At 55.4% G+C, this 17,318-nt stretch overlaps 6 protein-coding genes across 6 annotated transcripts; 3 read left to right on the top strand and 3 right to left on the bottom strand.

Moving 5' to 3' along the window:
- Positions 1-1,342: 1,342 nt before the first annotated feature.
- Positions 1,343-2,787, bottom strand: J7T54_000758 (uncharacterized protein; the record flags this gene model as incomplete). The annotated part of the gene is made up of 5 exons (XM_051509416.1): positions 1,343-1,913; positions 1,971-2,071; positions 2,118-2,277; positions 2,326-2,419; positions 2,634-2,787. 5 exons carry the CDS (start codon positions 2,785-2,787, stop codon positions 1,343-1,345), a joined length of 1,080 nt encoding a protein of 359 aa, XP_051359580.1.
- A 904-nt stretch (positions 2,788-3,691) lies between these two features.
- J7T54_000757 (uncharacterized protein) lies at positions 3,692-8,383 on the top strand (the record flags this gene model as incomplete). Its single annotated transcript, XM_051509414.1, has 7 exons — positions 3,692-3,924; positions 3,981-5,389; positions 6,109-6,191; positions 6,265-6,724; positions 6,863-7,017; positions 7,085-7,718; positions 7,767-8,383. The coding sequence occupies 7 exons, from the start codon at positions 3,692-3,694 to the stop codon at positions 8,381-8,383; spliced, it is 3,591 nt and encodes a 1,196-aa protein (XP_051359579.1).
- A 347-nt stretch (positions 8,384-8,730) lies between these two features.
- J7T54_000756 (uncharacterized protein) lies at positions 8,731-9,669 on the top strand (the record flags this gene model as incomplete). The annotated part of the gene is made up of 1 exon (XM_051509413.1): positions 8,731-9,669. The coding sequence occupies one exon, from the start codon at positions 8,731-8,733 to the stop codon at positions 9,667-9,669; it is 939 nt and encodes a 312-aa protein (XP_051359578.1).
- A 223-nt stretch (positions 9,670-9,892) lies between these two features.
- Positions 9,893-10,306, bottom strand: J7T54_000755 (uncharacterized protein; the record flags this gene model as incomplete). Its single annotated transcript, XM_051509412.1, has 2 exons — positions 9,893-10,005; positions 10,075-10,306. The coding sequence occupies 2 exons, from the start codon at positions 10,304-10,306 to the stop codon at positions 9,893-9,895; spliced, it is 345 nt and encodes a 114-aa protein (XP_051359577.1).
- Positions 10,307-12,618: 2,312 nt separating this feature from the next.
- On the top strand, positions 12,619-13,983 carry J7T54_000754 (uncharacterized protein; the record flags this gene model as incomplete). The annotated part of the gene is made up of 1 exon (XM_051509411.1): positions 12,619-13,983. One exon carries the CDS (start codon positions 12,619-12,621, stop codon positions 13,981-13,983), a length of 1,365 nt encoding a protein of 454 aa, XP_051359576.1.
- Positions 13,984-14,893: 910 nt separating this feature from the next.
- On the bottom strand, positions 14,894-15,949 carry J7T54_000753 (uncharacterized protein; the record flags this gene model as incomplete). The annotated part of the gene is made up of 2 exons (XM_051509410.1): positions 14,894-15,441; positions 15,835-15,949. 2 exons carry the CDS (start codon positions 15,947-15,949, stop codon positions 14,894-14,896), a joined length of 663 nt encoding a protein of 220 aa, XP_051359575.1.
- Positions 15,950-17,318: the final 1,369 nt, after the last annotated feature.

Here is a 17,318-nt window from a genome sequence, read left to right as displayed (position 1 = left end):
GAAGCCCGACGCTTTGTTTTGAATCGTGGACAGTTGTGGCCGGACAACAATGGGTAGATAGGCGGATTTACACCTTCCTCATCGGCGTGGAACTGTTGTGTTTTGTCTCTTGCTATGGCCTGGGCTATGGTAGAAAATTGCAACGGGTCCAGATGCACGCCTGCCACGATCCCTTCATCAGCATCGTGTAAAGAAACCCAATTCGGCCTGGAGATACTAATGATGCATCCATGATGTTGACCGAGCCATGCACATGCGAGAACCCTGCCTCTGCTTGAAGATATTACATGCAGAGGTGGGCCAAAATTGTGCGTTTTCCCTTGTGCGCAGGGTAGGGCAGCCTGACAAGGCGCTACAAACCACGCACGGCACAGATGCATCACAGCCTTGATTCTCCTTTAACTCCGGAGCAGAATACCTGGTCCGAGCTATCACACTCCAATCCTTTCCATTCCACAGCAGCGATAGTTTTCGGATGCAAAGCCTGGGAGTGACTCAACCTTATGTAGGGTAAGCTGGTACCTAGACTGGGTAGTTATCCAAGATCCATCTTGTACATACTACCAAGCTTTTTCGCAACTTGGCAAGCCGGACGACCCTTTTTGGGGGACTTTGGAAGGGCAGTCAGGATCAGGACGAAAAACGGCGAGTTCGCAGCAGCTCGCTTGGCTCGGAAGCGCGAGAAGTAATAGGTGGCAGCTGCTTGCGTGCACGGCCGCATGGCTGCGCTGGCTAGATGCTGTTGGCATAATACCTCTCATCAGCGATGGAACGAATCACGCACAATGCAGAAGATTTGGTGGCTTACTGTTATGCGCATCTGGCCGGAGACACAATTGCAGGTCCAATCCGACGTTGAGAGCCTCCAACAAGCGTTCCCGAGTCACATGCTACGGCACGTTGCACGCCGCAGACGATTAGCGAACGTGAACTTCACATGCTACCACGAATACTGCAGTCCCCGAGGGCCTTCTTCCAGACTGGCTGTTGATTGCCGCAGTGTCTCCGTCGAACTGACCGCTCCTCTCGAGTGAACTCTCAACCCAGCGTTGGGGGGTCGGCAGCTTGTTGGATAAGCTCTGACGTGGCGCGTCCATATACGTCGACAGCATTCATGCTGCCAACCGCGACCGACCCGACTGGCTACTAAATTCCAGTTATCAGTACTCAAACTGTAAAGGCACCTCGGATGTGATATTGGCACAGTCGGAGTTGTTACTGGTCCATCGCGACCTGAATATGCCATGCACCTCGACGACAGTCGCGTCCTGCCTGTCTGACTGTTTGCCTCTTGACAATGGTCGTCTTGAGGAGTGGTGCCACGTAAACACTCTTGTTCCAGCTACCTCGCCAAGTCATCCGAATCTCTGTCGCTCTGTGAGATCTTGCTCTCGGTGATGGTCATCTCTACCCTCTTCACTATCCCACCCGAGCCCTCCAAAATACACTCGGTGCTCGCGGTATCGTCTTTGTCCCCCGAGACGTGGTGATCGACCCCACGGCCGAGAGTCGTGATGCCATTCGTCTTGCCTCCCCAGTTATGCAACGAATAGCTCGCTTGTTGGTACTGCTGTTCCGAGAAGCTTGAACTTTGGTGGTTCCTACTACCCGTCGCGTACTTTCGCCCGGTGAAATTGGACTTGTCACGGCTGGACCGAACCTTTCCGTCAAAGTACTTGATAAGGGGTGCGAGGGTTGGCACGCAGACGACAATGACGCCGAGATTGTTCTCAACAGTCGACCACATGATAAGGGGCGCCGAGTCGAGGTAGTTGGCGAGACGGACGACGGTCTGAATGCGGAAGATTTGGATGACAGTGATGAAGATGCCAAGGCCGAGAAGGGTTAGGAGGACGAGCTTCTTCCGTAGCTGGATCTGAGCCTTGAGCAGGACGGGGACTGGGAGGAGCATACTGCCAACTGTCAGTTCGTACTGCCAAGGGAGGATACATTCAACCCATCGAACCTACACCACAATGTCAAAGATGATGGTGAGAGAGGCCATGCTGAGGTAGAAGGGGACGGTCTCGACGCAAGTGCCAGATAGTGACCGATCCCATTGAAAAGCGAGCTACAACGTCAGTCAGCCGGGATCAACAAGAAAAGGGAGTGCGTACAGGGGTACAAAGGTTAATCTGGACAATGAGGAAGCAGACGTGATATGCGAAGCAGAGCCCAATGACGGTAACGATAGTCCAGCTGTATACGCCCGCTGGAACGACGCGCAGGTAAGTCAGCAGCAGACTGAGCTTGAAGAATAGAATGCTTATAATGTAACTAGAAAGGTCAGGAGTTTCAATGAAAGGTACGGAGCATGCATCTCACAATGGCGCGCCGACAAATTGCCAGAAACCAAAGAAGTAGATGTTCTCATCCGGCAGATGGTCGAGTTCCAACAAACCGAGACCCCATTTCGTTTCTATCCCATCAGTAATGGCGCAACAGCGATTCGACGACAGACTGACGAAAGACAGTGACCACGGCAAATCCGCAGCATCCGATCTGAGCCTGTTAGGGGGGTATATATTTGGGCAACAAGAAGGAACGGCGTACCCAGGAGACAAAGGCAGACCAGTCGTCTATAAAGAAAGTCAATCAACTACCAGACCATGCGTGAGTATAATGCCGCTTACCTGCTCCCATGGCCTTGACGAAGACTGTGCGGACGTATATGCGCAGCAAAAGGACGACGAGAGAAAACGCCGTGAAAGCCGACGCGAGCCCAGCGATCATGGGCCCATCCGAGGGCGTGCCAGGAGGCGTGTTGTAGGTCCACGATTCGGCCATGCTGTCTTGTCGACAGCCGTCCGTCGCAGGAGAGTTATTACTCTTCGACAAAAAGAATCGCGGGCCGGAATTTTGACATCAATTTGATGAGGTGGTTGAGTTTATGAGACATGCTTCGTGCCGGCCTGCCACACTGGCAAAGGAGCAGTCTCCAAACAGGCAATTTCTCCTGCGTACGTTTATATGCAGGTGGTTGACAATGCAGGGAGCTTACAGTTCGCTCTGCTGCAAGTAAAGAACCAGTCCTGTAATCAGGCTCCCCGGGAAAGGTCCCCGCTGCATGTTGGTCGTGCACCGCACCGAAGTGTGCCAAGTCGGGGATGTGATCCCTACAGGCTTCGTCACCCAACCACATCGTCTCAGCCGCTTCTGGACTTTGGCATTTTGACCTTTGTTGAACCGTTGTAGCGCAGGGAGTGAGGATAGAATGTTTCCAAGATATCTGCCTCGGTCCGCCAAGGCCGGCAAAGGAACTGCAATCCCAATCTAGCAGTGGCTCCCGTTGTGCTGGCCTCTGAGGTCTAAAGCTGGGCCCTAGACTCGAAATGACCTCTCTCGTTCCAGGAGGATCCCACACTCTCGAGATCTTAAAAGCGTTGGTTCATTTGTGCAAAGTCATTTGCCATTTGTCCTCGCGGACCGGTGGACATGTTGCTCTGGTGTTGGAGACCAAGTATGGTCTTGCTGTCCACGATGAGTGGCGACCAAAGCGAGGTGCGCACGGATATACGTAGATGCAGCGAACCCCGCGCGCCTACATGTATACCCCTGATCTATCCGTACGCTGTTCCTGGACCCTGGACGCAGGTATATAACACGGTGCAACCTCCACGGTTGTCCAGTGGTGGACGTTGTCCTGCATTTTGCGATCTTTCCGACCTCTTCCTTCTCTCGAGACCACAGTATGAAGGGACTCCTTGGACTTCTGTTGGCCGCCGTCGCGGTCGCGGCCCAGGACTGCAAATGCCTGCCTGACGACTCCTGCTGGCCTTCCATCTCTCAATGGGAGGCACTCAACTCGACCGTTAGCGGTCACCTTGTGGCGACTGTTCCACTGGGCTCGCCTTGCCATGAACCCGACTACGACAGCGAGAAGTGCGCCTATCTCCAGAGTGAGTGGCAGTATGCTGGAATTCAGTGAGTGTCCTCATGTCCCCTCATGTCCGATCCTGCAGTCAGTGCTAATTAGGCAGTATGGACGACTCGTCCTCGGTCATGGCTCCCTTCTTCGCGAACCAGAGCTGTGATCCTTTTCAGCCTCAGAGTCGGACCTGCGAGCTGGGCAATTACGTGGTCTACTCGGTGCGCGCAGAGTCAGCCGCGGATGTCCAGGCTGCCATTGCCTTTGCCCAGGAGCACAGCATCCGCTTTGTCATTCGGAACACCGGCCACGACTATAACGGCCGATCCACCGGCGCAGGCGCTCTGTCTGTCTGGACTCACCATATGAAGGACATTGAGATCCTAGACCGGACCGACGGTAAAGCGCTCAAGGTCGGCGCCGGTGTCCAAGGATTCGAGGCCGTCGACGCGGCTCATGAAGCCGGTCTTGTTGTTGTCGGTGGCGAGTGCCCTACTGTTGGCTTGGCAGGAGGCTACACCCAAGGCGGCGGCCACTCGGCGCTGTCGACCTCCTTTGGCCTCTCTGCTGACAATGTCCTTGAATGGGAGGTCGTCACTGCCGCCGGGGAGATTGTCAAGGCCAACTGCGAGGAGAATGCAGATCTCTACTGGGCCCTTAGCGGAGGAGGTGGCGGTAACTGGGGTGTCGTGACCTCCATGACCGTCAAGGCCCATGCGGATGCTGCTTGCAGCGGCGCCTCAGTTGTTATCATGTCTGCCGAGAATGAGGCGACTGCCTTTTACAAGGCCATTGATGCGTTCCACGAGGAGCTGGCTGACATGGTAGATGCTGGCGCCCTTGTCATCTACTACTTCTCCGCCGACTTTTTCCAAATCGCCCCTCTCACTGCCTACGATCAGACCGAGGCCGACGTGCGCAACATGCTCTCGCCTTTCATCCGCCGCCTGACGAGTCTCGGCATCACCTACACAGAGACGTATTCGGAGGCGCCCGACTACCGAACCCACTTTGATCAGTACTTTGGACCTCTGCCCTTGGGCAACATCCAGGTCGGCATCGCGCAGTATGGCGGCCGTCTCATCCCCCGTGACTCGATCAACAACATCACCTCATTCACTCGCCTCATCGGTTCTACTCCCGGTGCCATCTTTATCGGCGTGGGCACCGACGTGAGCCCCTTCGCCGCCGGCAAAAGCAACTCTGTGCTCCCCGCCTGGCGCGACGCTCTCGTCCACGCGACCCTAACAACCCCCTGGGACTTTAAGGCTCCTTGGGAGGACATGATTGCCAATCAAGCGCTCATGACGAACGAGCTCATGCCCGCAATCGAGGCACTCACGCCGGGCAGCGGTGCGTACATGAACGAGGCCGACTTTCGCCAGCCAAACTTCCAGAGGGAATTTTTCGGGAGAAACTACCGCCAACTGAGCTGCATCAAGAGCAAGTGGGACCCCGAGGGCTTCTTCTACGCTTTGAATGGCGTCGGGAGCGAGGAGTGGACAGTCTCCATTGATGGTCGTATGTGCAGGGCGTCCGACGAGCCGTGAATAAGAAAGAAGGGGGCCAAAGCACCAAACGTCCAAGGCGCATAGGTACGCTTTTGTGAACCTTGTGGATTCCAGGCTTTCAGCATCAGAGGGCCAGAAGGTCGACACATGAATGCGGATTGCGCATTCATTCATCAAACAAGTGTCGTCTCTGTTGACCAAATCACAAACATATCATGCCGTTGATAAAATGAATGCGAAAGTCGGGATTCTCAGCAAGCCAAGCGGCTAGCGATGATTCGGTCCTGTCACGTGCTGATGTGAAATCTTACTACCAGGCGGGCCGTAAGCAGCTACCTTCCCCTCCAAAGCAGCCAGAGCCCAATGAGGTCATCGCCGTCCACGACACCGCCACTTGTCACCTCAATTCGATATCCCATTTTACAATCATCAAGGACTAGAGGCTGAAAATTGGGCAAGATTTGGGCGGAGCTATCCGCTGTCGATCCGATCAGCTCGATATCTGACGACTATTACGCAGAGGGCAGTCACCTCACCCCACTATATCACTACTAGTCTCGTAGCCAAGTTGAAGTCTCTTAGCATGACGTAGCTACTGTAGTTCAAGTTGTAGACCTCGAGTTGGTTGGGTGCTGGTTGCGTCAAGCATGGCAACTGCAAACGTGCACTTCAAATCCCAATGCACATCATCCTGCCAGTGTGTTCTTGCAATCTTCACTTCACCATTAGCTTCCCCCAGCACACCCATAGACCCGTTTACAACGCCCGAGTACATTGCCAGGAAAACCTGGACAACCTTGCTGCAGCAGCCCGTGCGTGAGCCGACAGCTTGGCGATTGCCAAGAAACCTGTCTACCCAGTATGGCAACGTCGAGACTGGACCAGGCCACCCCTGACCCTGTCCTTTCACGACAACCTGCCAACGATGCCGCATCGGGCGATCAGCCCCAGGTCGTGGAGAGTCACGAGGAAGAACATCCAACAGCTAGCCATGCACTCGCCGAGGAGGCACTTTCGACAGAGACGGAAGAGCAAGGCGTTAGCCAGGTGGACCATGACCACACAGAGGTGAAGAATCTGGGATGGAATGATGAGGGCACCCCAAAGCCTCTGGTGGGGGGGATTGCGAATGAGGAGCTGTGGACGCTGATGCGACGATTCAACAAGCAAGTATTCCATGTCAAAAGTATCGAGGAGCCACCCTTGGCCAGCTTGGACATGAACATTGCAGAAGGCGAGGAGTTCTCACCCGAGAAGCTGAGAGCGCAGCTGGAGAGGATGTACATGGTCATCCTTGTCAGCCTGCTCTCGTTCTGGAATCACATTGTCCGACTCAGATCGTGGCGTGAGCAGAAGCGGACTTGGGCGTTCCTGGGCGTATACGCGCTTGCCTGGTTGCTGGATATTCTGGTACCGACAATCGTTGGGTTCTTGATGGTTTTGATTGTATACCCTCCATCTCGAAGTTACTGTTTTCCACCAGCGCCGCCATCTCTCATCGACTCGAAGACGGGGGGCCTACAGAAGCCGCCCGCCGGCGTTCTGGGTTCCGATGACTCTGTGACTGGCGCTCCGGAAAAGCATGAAGGCGAAGCCGTGGAGCAAGAGGCGCACAGTTTTGTCACCAGTATCTCTACTGTATGTTCTGGCGTATGAATCTTCTTCGTTGATGCCATCAGACCATGTGTACTGACGGGTAGTCAAGTTGGTGATCAGCACCGCAGCAGGCAAACACCCGCAAGGCGATCCTGAGCACGACAAGAGCACCAACACTCCCGACCCTACTGACATTACGGCTGATGTCGCGCACGCAAAGGACAAGTCCGATGGCAATGAACCGACTCACGAGCACGACCGCACAAAGGAACCTGTGTCGAGGGCTGTCTGGAGCAAGGCAAGGCCAGTGATGCACGCCATGGCAGACTTTGTCGACACTTGGGAGCGCTTTGGCAATGCTCTGGATGCAACGCCTCCTTTCCCATGTCAGAGACCGCGTCTGACCCTTGCCGCGTGCTTACTGCCTGTGCTCGTCGGATCGTACTTGACCACGTCGTACATCCTCCTCAAGGGGATGGGCTTCGCCGTCGGGTTCGGATTCTTCGGCGATCCGGTCATGACACCTGCCATACAATTTTTACACGACAAGGTTCCTAACTGGCCGAAGTACTTGGAACTGCGCCACACCGTTCTGCGCGGCATTCCGACTAATGTCCAACTCGTCGTCACTCTTTTGCGCATTGGCGAGAAGAACCAAGCTCCGATCCCACCTCCTCCCTCGTCCGATGTACCCCCTCCTGTCGAGGCTCATCCGACCGCTGGGCAGGATCTCGATCATCTAGGTACGCATGCCATAACACGTGGTTTAAGTGATACTGACATCAAGTGAGCGGTCACCGAAGAGGAGTTGGATGACGCCGTGAAACCAAGCGAGAGTCCACCGGAGGAGGACGCCAACGAAGGTGCCGTCGCCGGTGCCGATGCCTATGACGACCTGGGCAAGCAGAAGCCCAAAAAGGGGCGTCGGATTTTGAACCTTTTCAAGGGTACTGCCAAGGGCGGCATCCAAACAGCCCTGACAGCCGACAAGGCGAAAGCCAAGGTGGGCGCCAAACACGCCAAGAACCGTCTTGGTGCTGTCAGGGGCCCCAACCCGTGGCCTCCCAGGGGCCCAGTCACCTTCCCTGCTCGGTGCAGAGGTAAGAAGGGACATGCGTACATCACATCAAGCGCGACAACGCCAGCTCTCAGCTGGACGGCGAGCATTGACGACGTCAACCCAGCGTGGACGGTCGCCATCGCCGACATCTCGGAGCTCAAGAAGATGGGCGGTCTGGGCTGGAAGAGCAAGCTGATGGTCGGTTGGGCCACGGGCAAGGAGGTTGTGGATGGCATAATCATCCGAACCAAGTCGGGCGAGGAATTCCAACTGACGGCCGTCACGATACGAGACGACCTTTTCAACCGTATCATTGCCATGGGAAGCCAAATGTGGGAGGCGCGGTGAAAGTCTATTGCATGCTATAGGGACACGGCAACATGGAGTTGGGGTGACTTGCCACCGTGATCGGAGGACACGGAGCATCAAAGGCAGCGTGTATTCGAATGCTTTGCTAGAAGTAATTCATGTCATACAATTTTTCGCTTACAATTCTTGTGCGTACAAAGAATCCAGAATCACTATGAGAGTGACCACCTCGTGTGGGGAGCCGCTAACGTGGGGTTGGCTGGCTGCCCCGAGACCGGCGGAATTCACTTGAGAATTGTCAGCAATACGGCATCCATTTAAGCTATCAAGTACTCCAAACCATCGTCAGGATATTGCCAGAACAGGCGCAGTCCAGAGCAAGCAATATGGAATACCCAGAGCCCTATGATCAAAGCCTCTCTTCCCGGCTCCTCCTCTGCACAGCCTGTGGCACCCAATTCCCCGCGACGGATCGGCAGCAGATCAAGACATGCCACATTTGCGATGACGTAAGGCAATACGTCCCTCGGTCGGGGCAGTCGTTCACCACGCTGCAGGCCATCTGCAGCTCGTCCCAGGGCCATCGCAATCAATTCGAGGTGTACGAGGCCGAGGAGCGGCTCGTCTTTGTCAAGACGGTGCCGCAGGTGGGCATAGGCCAGCGATGCATCATCGTCCGGACGCCCCAGGGCAACGTCCTCTGGGACTGCATCACCCTACTCGACGAGGCCACCATTCAGAGGATCAAGGACATGGGCGGCCTCCGGGCCATTGTCATCAGCCATCCCCATTTCTACACCACGCACGTCCAGTGGGCGCGCGCCTTTGCGTGTCCCGTGTACGTGGCGGCGGAGGATGCCTCCTGGACGACGATGCCGAGTGCGCATCGCAAGCTCATCACCGAAACAGAGACAGACATCTTTGGCACCAAGGTGATCAAAATGGGGGGTCACTTCCCCGGGTCTCTAGTCCTGCTCTGGCAAGGCCGGTTGCTGATTGCCGACACGATCCTCACCACGCCCTCCGGTCTCGGCGACTGGTCGGTCAACGCCCTCGGCGAGGACACCACCCACGTCCCGCCGCCGCCGGACAGGAACACATTCACCTTTCAGTGGAGCATCCCGAACATGATACCGCTCTCTGCGGATGAGCTGCTGCGGATGTGGACTGTCCTGCAGCCGTACACGTTTACGAGCACGCATGGCGGGTTTATGGGGCAGGACATTGAGGATGAGGGTGTCAAGGGCCGCGTGCTGAGGAGCATGCAGATTCAGTGCCGCTACATGGGCGGCGAAAATCACCCTCTGATGAAGGTCACGTTGTAGTGCAAACTGTGCCACAAGAATAGGTATTTGTGAATTTGTAAAGACATATGCTGTAAATCAAGTAGCGCGACGAGCGCGATGAGTCAAAGGGGGTATCCGTGAAGTGAAATGTGGCCCAAAAAGGTATGCTGTGAACGCCCGAAATGCCAATTGTGATGAGAAGAAAGAACCAAGGTATCGGAAGGGGAGACGTGTTGATTATCGGAGTGAGTGGTCGAGCATATCATTTCTTGAGGGACGACTCGGGGTGCAGGCATTTGTCCAGCAGCTCCCAGCCTTCCTCAGGCAGGGAATCAAGGACGGAGTTGTTCAGGGTGTCGATGATGAAGCGGTTGGCTGTTCATGTAGAGTCAGTACTGATATTGGACATTGAAATCATGTTGAAATCATGGGAGCAAAACGTACGCATGTAATCCACACCCTCATCACCCGCTTCCATGGCGACGTCGATTCTGGCCGAGTGGTAGCAACCATATCGCTCCTGGAGCTCTAGCATGCACCTCCAAAGTTGCCTGATGTCGCTAGCGCTGAGTCCTTCACAGGAATGGTCGGGTTCACAGGCGAGAGAATGGCGGCGAGCAGGTGTCGGTACGCTCTCAGTGGAGGAGGAAGATGCTCGACGGAAACGGTTGAACATTTTGGTGTATTGATTGTGGCGGGGCACTGGCACGTTGGCAAATGCTGTCGTTGGAGCTGAAGAGTAATTACTGGGCACACCAGGTGTGTGGGCGCCGGTGGACTATTAAAAGCTGGCGAGCGTAGTGATGCGAGACAAGCGACGGTGGATGCGTCAATGTCACTGTTGTATGGCCCTTGGATGGCGTTGCTTTGTCTCAGGACAATGGCTGTCTGTCTGTAACTGGCAGATGGGTGAGTGAGGCTAGATGGGATGCGTTGGCTTTTCAATGCCACAAGGGGGGGGCGAAGACCAGACTAGGGTCGGGCAGGATTTCCTTTTAATACATGTTCTATAGCAATGCCAATACGCAAGCTTGTGGAATCATCAAGGAGAGATTTGCTGGTGCATGACTAGCAAGCTCCACGCTCGCGAGGTGATGGATGCCCGATCAGCGCCCGGAAGCACCCTTGCCAATGGAGTGCGGCAGGAGAAAGCTTAGCCTTGCGCTGGCGCACTGACTGAAAAGAAAAGAAAAAGGAATGCTCATATCAGTGGGCCTCGTTGGGCCTGAAATGTCATTCAGTTGCAGACGCCGAGGCGCTGGACGGATCAGGCGGGTGTCACTGAAATCATTGCCGCAGGAGTAATATCTGCTTGTTCCACTGCGGTGATGTACAGTGATAACCGTCATGGCGTGGCAGTGAGGGCAGTGGGAATGTCGGCAGTTGGGGGCTTGCAGTAGCTCTGCGTCTGCCGCCAGCGCTGTCCCAAGGTTAGGTAGCGAGCGATCAATGATCGTCCATCCATTGGCGACGAATTGTCCGGCACCGGATGGATTGGCATGGCCCATGGACAGCACACACGTGTGCGCCTCAATGGAATCACCTGCTTGCAATTGATCCCAAGTATTTGCTGCGCGGGACGACTCTAGTCCATGACTACAGCATGTCTGGTCAAATATATGACGACGACGTTCACGCCATCAAGCAGAGACGTCCACGGGCAGGATCCATTCAACAGGGCAGAAATCGAGCGGTGCTGCGCTAAATTGCTGCCAGAGGTGCGTGCTGTCACTCGCGGGATACACGGGACCGAGACAAGTGGCGTCAGCCATCACATTCATTCGCAGTCTCGACTACCATCCAACAGAGGAATACAGGCCATGATTGGCGAGCTGGCGAGCGGCAGACGAACCTGCTGACCTGGCTGTCAAAAGTCAAATGGCGGGCTGAGGGACGGCAGCAATCCGCAGCTGGATCACAGTTTCAATAACTCTCATCTCATCAATTGTGAAACTTGACGCATGTATGACTTTTTCGCCGGCATCAGAGAGCCGCGCAATGCCACTTTCGGCCGACGCTGCCGGTGTCGAGGTCCGATGGGCGGGTCCGATCGTCTCCCATGCGTGGATCTCGTTCCGGTGCCTGAGCAAGAAAATAGCCTTTCTCGTTTGTCAGGGGCTTTGTTGATGATGTGGAAACTCGGAACTAGGAGCCAGGCTACGCAGCTGTCAATTGTACAAGCCGCACAGAACGCGCGTTTGGCATGCACGGCGCAGACAAACAAGCTTCAGTTGACCCAGGAGCTGGAGCTATGACTGGAATGCCAGAGCTAGGCTAGAATCAATCACGATGGCGGTGACACGCCAGTCTCCTGAGCCCTGATTTTCCCGAAACTGGATGTGCGCACGGACGAACGTGAGTGCGAGTAATAAAAACGAATACGTGTGTGAAAATTTCGACATGCAAGGGAATGGATAAGCAACCTTGCGAATAGCCTCATTCTTTAGCAGCTCACACCGGGCACGGACACCGGACGGCAACACGCAACCGCGGCAAATCAGCACGACTGCGGATAGGGCTGGAGCAGGCCCGGCGCATGCCAAGCCCCAGGCTTCCAAGTCTGGCCCACCTACCCTGCATGCCTGTCCGTCCTGCAGGGCGCTTACGCGCATCTTTGCGCATCTTCAGAAACGGCAGCATCATCAACCCCGTTCGCAATCGCCCATACAGAGCTCGGCATCGCTCCGGACAATCTTTCCAGCACAGCAGAAAGCAAAGCGAAGGGTTCCTCGATCAGTTGCTACCCAGAGTCTCAGCAAGCGGCCACTCGCCAAACATGCCCTGAGAGGCCGAGACGCGTCGATCACTGCAAATCACCACGCGACCGAGCGATAAGCGGCACAACTACGTTAATCGGACCGTACTTGGTCTTCGGTGCAGTTCGCTGCGACCCAGGCTCCCGCCTGGACCACCTTGCCTGACTGACGCTGCTCCCGACCCGGCCGTCCTACCGACGTCGACCCCAAAAGGGGTCACCCAAAACCGAGCATGTTCCTCTTTCGCAGCCGTCGCCTGATTCTCGTGGCGTTTGCCTTGCTCATACTCATATTCATACTCTTCGCGTCCGACCAACCGAGACGAGACCAAGCGCGAGGCTATCTGAACCGATATCTCGAGAAGCCGGCCTTCTGGCGGGGCGGCCAGCCTCCCGAAGACCCCAATGCTGATAACAGACCAGACGTGAAATACCGGCCAGAACCAGAATGGGTGCCGCCCCCGGTGAAAGACCCATTCCCCTCGCTGGCGACCGAGGCACCGCCGCCTATACCGAAATGGAATATGCCCAAGAAGGATGTGCACAAGAAGTATGGGTTGGACTACAAGCCTCCTCTCTTCATCGGCTTCACCAGGAACTGGCCGATGGTGTTGCAGGCTGTGGTGTCTTACATTACTGCCGGCTGGCCGGCGGACCAGATATACGTGGTGGAAAACACGGGCGTGCAGAGAGCCAACGTCGAGGGCAAGCTCACGCTGCAGAACCCCTATTACTTCAACCACGAGGAGATGCAGAGGCTGGGCGTCAACGTGGTCCGGGCGCCCGTGCTCATGAACTTTGCGCAGTTACAGAATTTCTACACGCACCTCGCGCACGAGAACGACTGGCCATACTATTTCTGGTCCCACATGGACGTCCTGGTGCTTTCGTATGAGGACGGCAACGAGCACACGCCTCCCGCGACGGATCCCGAGTACAAGACCGTATACGAGCTGTGCCTCAAGGAGCTGAACCACACCATTCACATGGATGACCGCTGGGCGGCCCGTTTCTTCGCGTACGATCACCTCACGCTCGTCAACCGCGAGGCGTACGACGAGGTCGGCGGGTGGGACACGTTCATCCCGTACTACGTCACCGACTGCGATATGCACACGCGCTTGCATATGCACAGGTGGTCTATCAAGGACACGCGTGCAGGCATCATCACAGACGTCGGCGCCGCGCTCGAGAACCTACTCGCCCTGTACCGCGACCCCAACGTTCCAGTCCGATTTGTCGACTCGAATCCGGCACCGCCACCGCCAGAGGAGAAGACGAGAAGGGAGCAGAAGGCCAGCAAGCGCGACGAATCGCCCGACCTGGCCTACTTTCACAAACTACAAGCCACGGCCAACGACATGTTTCATTACAAGCATTCTCGGGATCGGAATGTGTGGCAGACTGGTCAGCGTGGGGGCCAGGGCGAACCATTCTATTATCACTCGCGTGGTATCGCCGAAGGCATCGAGGTTATGACAGAAGCTGGGCGGGAGGTATACAGGCGCAAATGGGGCCATGAGAACTGCAACCTGCTAGGCGAGACCAAGCTCCGTCTCGAGGACGCATGGCTGGTTGAAATGGACTTTTCTAGATAGTGTAGACAGATATCCGTGTAAAGATAAATATACAAGACCCAGGGGACTTTGTAGACCAGGGCTCGATGGGCAAGCAAATACGAGAATACATGGGCAATTGGCATATAGAGAACATTGATCATACGAGCATGTCGTACCGGTGACCACAGAATGCGTAAGGCCAAGAGTGGCTCGGCCATTACTATGGACACGTCCTTACCCCAAGGGGAAACCGAATGTTGGGCAGTCAGTCGTATCGTCAGGATGACACGTCTGTCAGACCAGCTGCCCCTCGATGCGCGGAGGGCAGATTCCCATGATCCCACCATGCACTTCTTGTCTCCGCCCGTCGATGACGTCGATGGGTGGCAGTGGCCGCCGGTCTGGTGACTGACTCTGTGGCTGGCCCACTCTTTTCTCTCGCCGCGGCGGCAGCTGTGCTGCTCACCGAGACCGGCGGGAGATCGCCCTTGAGTGATTCAAAGCTACGAGTCGCGACTGTACTAGAAATCTGCGCTCACACCGCTTTGGGGGGGTAAGGGGGGTTGTACGTTGCTGCAAGGTCACGCAAACAGTACATGGTAATCAAAAGGTAATTCATGGTATTTCTGCCATTCAGTGAGCATGTTGCCAGCTCATGCTCAAAATGCGTCCTGGTGCGCGCGCAGTCTAGTTGCATGCACTCAGCCAAGCCCAAAAACAAACAGTGATTCCTGGTATCATGAGAGAAAATGCTCCTCCGCCCAAGAAATGCAGGAACAACAAAGGCCAAAACAACGCCGTCCCCAATGAGTGAGTGTCTAATGCCGGGTGGGTGGGTGCAGGGTAAAAAAGAAGAATGATGCAGAAAATCCAAAGCAAGGTGGTCCGCACAGGAAGAGCGGCTTAAGCGCTTGGTCTCCTCCTACTCATCACGAACGGAAGCAAGGCGTCATTGTGCCTTCTTCTTCCCGTTGTGGTGGCTTCTCCTGACACGTTCACGACCTCTCCTCTCCTCCTCCTCGTCTTGTGAGGATGTGGAGTGGGCGTAGTGATGCGACGACGCGCATGAGCTGGCACTGCTGAAGCGGCGACGGTCTTCCTCGTGCCACTCGCTCAGGGACTTGCCGCCGAATGTGAGGTCCTCGTCGTCAATATCGATGGGTTGCACCCAGCTCATCTCATGGTATTGTGCGCCAGACATGGTGGACGCGTTTATGTTCTGCGTCGACGCTGATGAAGTGGAGGAAACAGCAGCAGCAGGTGGATCGACGGACGTTGCGGGATTGACGGTAGATGATGAGGGCGATGTGGTGTTGGTGTTGGTATTGGTGTCGGCGGTGGTGGTTGTCGTTGTCGTGGTGATGATGCGACCAGCGCTGGAGGCGTCCGTGTTCGGTCCGCTTGCTCTTCTCGGCTGCGTGCGGTTGTCCAGTGTATTGAGTGTGCCTTCACCCGCGACTGTATTCTTCGGGCGTGCTTCGGTGTCGCGTATTTTTGCTGTGTTGTGAGATATGGTGAATGGGAGGGAAGGAGAATTCAAGGGTCCGCGGGAATCGGGCGGGAGGATGGATCGATGCTTTTGAAGGACTTTGCTGGTGGTGGTTGGTACCGGTGGTGGCGGGCTGGCGGTTCCTGTTGCGCTGCGCGGGGAGATAGAGGAGGGGGGTGTGTCCAGTCCATCTCAGAAAGGGAGGAGGGCCGGGTGCATCAGGAGGATCGGCGTCCAGGCGCGTCTTTCATTATCTTCCAGCGATACCACGGCAGCTATCATCTCCTTGTCGTCCATGTGCCATAATAATGATGATAGGTCGGCATTGAGTTTGGTCAGTCTACAGCTGAATAGTATCGATCCGCTGCTTTTTCCACGTTTGGTTCACCAATCTGCCTTACTTGTTGCCACGCACTGCGCCCAGTCATCTCGGCGAATGCGACCGCAGGCAGAGTCACGGGTCTTGGCAGAGGCGAGAGTGATGCTGACAAGATACCACACAAGGCTCGGGCGCATCGAGCCAAGAACAACCGCGCAAGCCTCGCCGCATCAGAGGCCCGATCGTTCTCTTGGAACTTTCAAGTTCCTTCGCCTACGCAATCCAATAATAATAGTAAGTGAATCTCACAATGGTCATCCTGGAGCATCCAGATTCAACCTTATCGGTGTCACCATTAGCAAACAATGACAGCCTGCATGTGGTGGAATGAGTTTATCGTAAAGGCTAACGCTTAAAGACGCTGGATCACCCGTTGTCCATTCACTCGATCTCGTTTCCGTGTCGTACCAACCTCAGCGCCAAAAGACCTTTTCCGGCAAGCTGAAAATCAAAAGTGCTGCAATCAATGGCAAAGGGCAGCACCAGGCTTATCGCGATACCTGTCAGCGTCGAGGGGTGTGCCGTTAGCATCCCGCCATTTCGCTAGCCACGCAACTGGCTGCTAGGCTCGGTGTCGCGGTGTCACCGAGACTCGAGATGGTAAAAATGCGTGTTATTAGTCTTACTGCAGCCCTCTCGACTGTGCCTTGAACACCTGCTCATCTCTATTCCCTCCTCTGCTACGGTCTGTCAGCAGGTCCCAAGGTAGGCCGTTGCAACATCAGCCAAGTGATAAGCGCAAGACAAGGCGCACCCTCTGCGACGCTGAAGCACCAGCAGGACACAACAGCAAGACAGACAATCGCATCACATGTAATTAACCCCAACCGAGATCAGGCAGAGCCTCAGCATCCGTTCGGTACAATTCCCGCGATGCATTGCGGGGTTTTCGGTGATATGCAGCCGGGTCCAGTCCCCCCAACAAGTGCTAAACGCCCTGCTCAAGTGGTCTTGAGGTCTTCAGCGGCGGCTATTCGTGGTTTTCGGTAAAGTACTCAACCACTCCGGTCGCAGATAAACTTGATCGAGTGATGAATGCACAAGATTCCCCCGTTGCATGGTAAACTGGGGAAGGTGGATGAACATCCATCGTTTCCCCCTCATCTTGGCATCACGAACGGTTGAGCTCGCTCCGCTCTTCTCGCCCTACACCTACACTGTAGATAGGAAGCGGATGACTAGAAACCGAGAGAGATACATGGGCAAAAGTTTACGCGCTATTCAATGCCACTTTGGCTTCTCTCCTGGCTTTTTGCTTGTCCGGACATCACGCATCGCTGTGCGAGGCCTCAGAGGACTGGAGAGTGGGGCGGGTCCATCTTCTGGTGACCGACTAATTATCACCCTGTCACGATGCACGACATCCAATGCGAGTCATGTGGCTGCCAACCCTCTTGCAAACGGACATCCTATTCTCTCAGATTGGGTGCATTTCCTCCGCTGACAAACTATCTGTGCATGACTGGCGACCTGGGACTAGTTTATAGACCATAGTTCCTACGAAGA

Source organism: Emericellopsis cladophorae (assembly GCF_022114955.1).
Source record: "Emericellopsis cladophorae strain MUM 19.33 chromosome Unknown NODE_61_length_124206_cov_123_114172, whole genome shotgun sequence".
In the NCBI taxonomy this organism is placed as follows: Eukaryota; Fungi; Ascomycota; class Sordariomycetes; order Hypocreales; family Bionectriaceae; genus Emericellopsis; species Emericellopsis cladophorae.
Note: the sequence above shows the minus strand (reverse complement) of the source record. Positions and strands in the feature narration are given on the sequence as shown.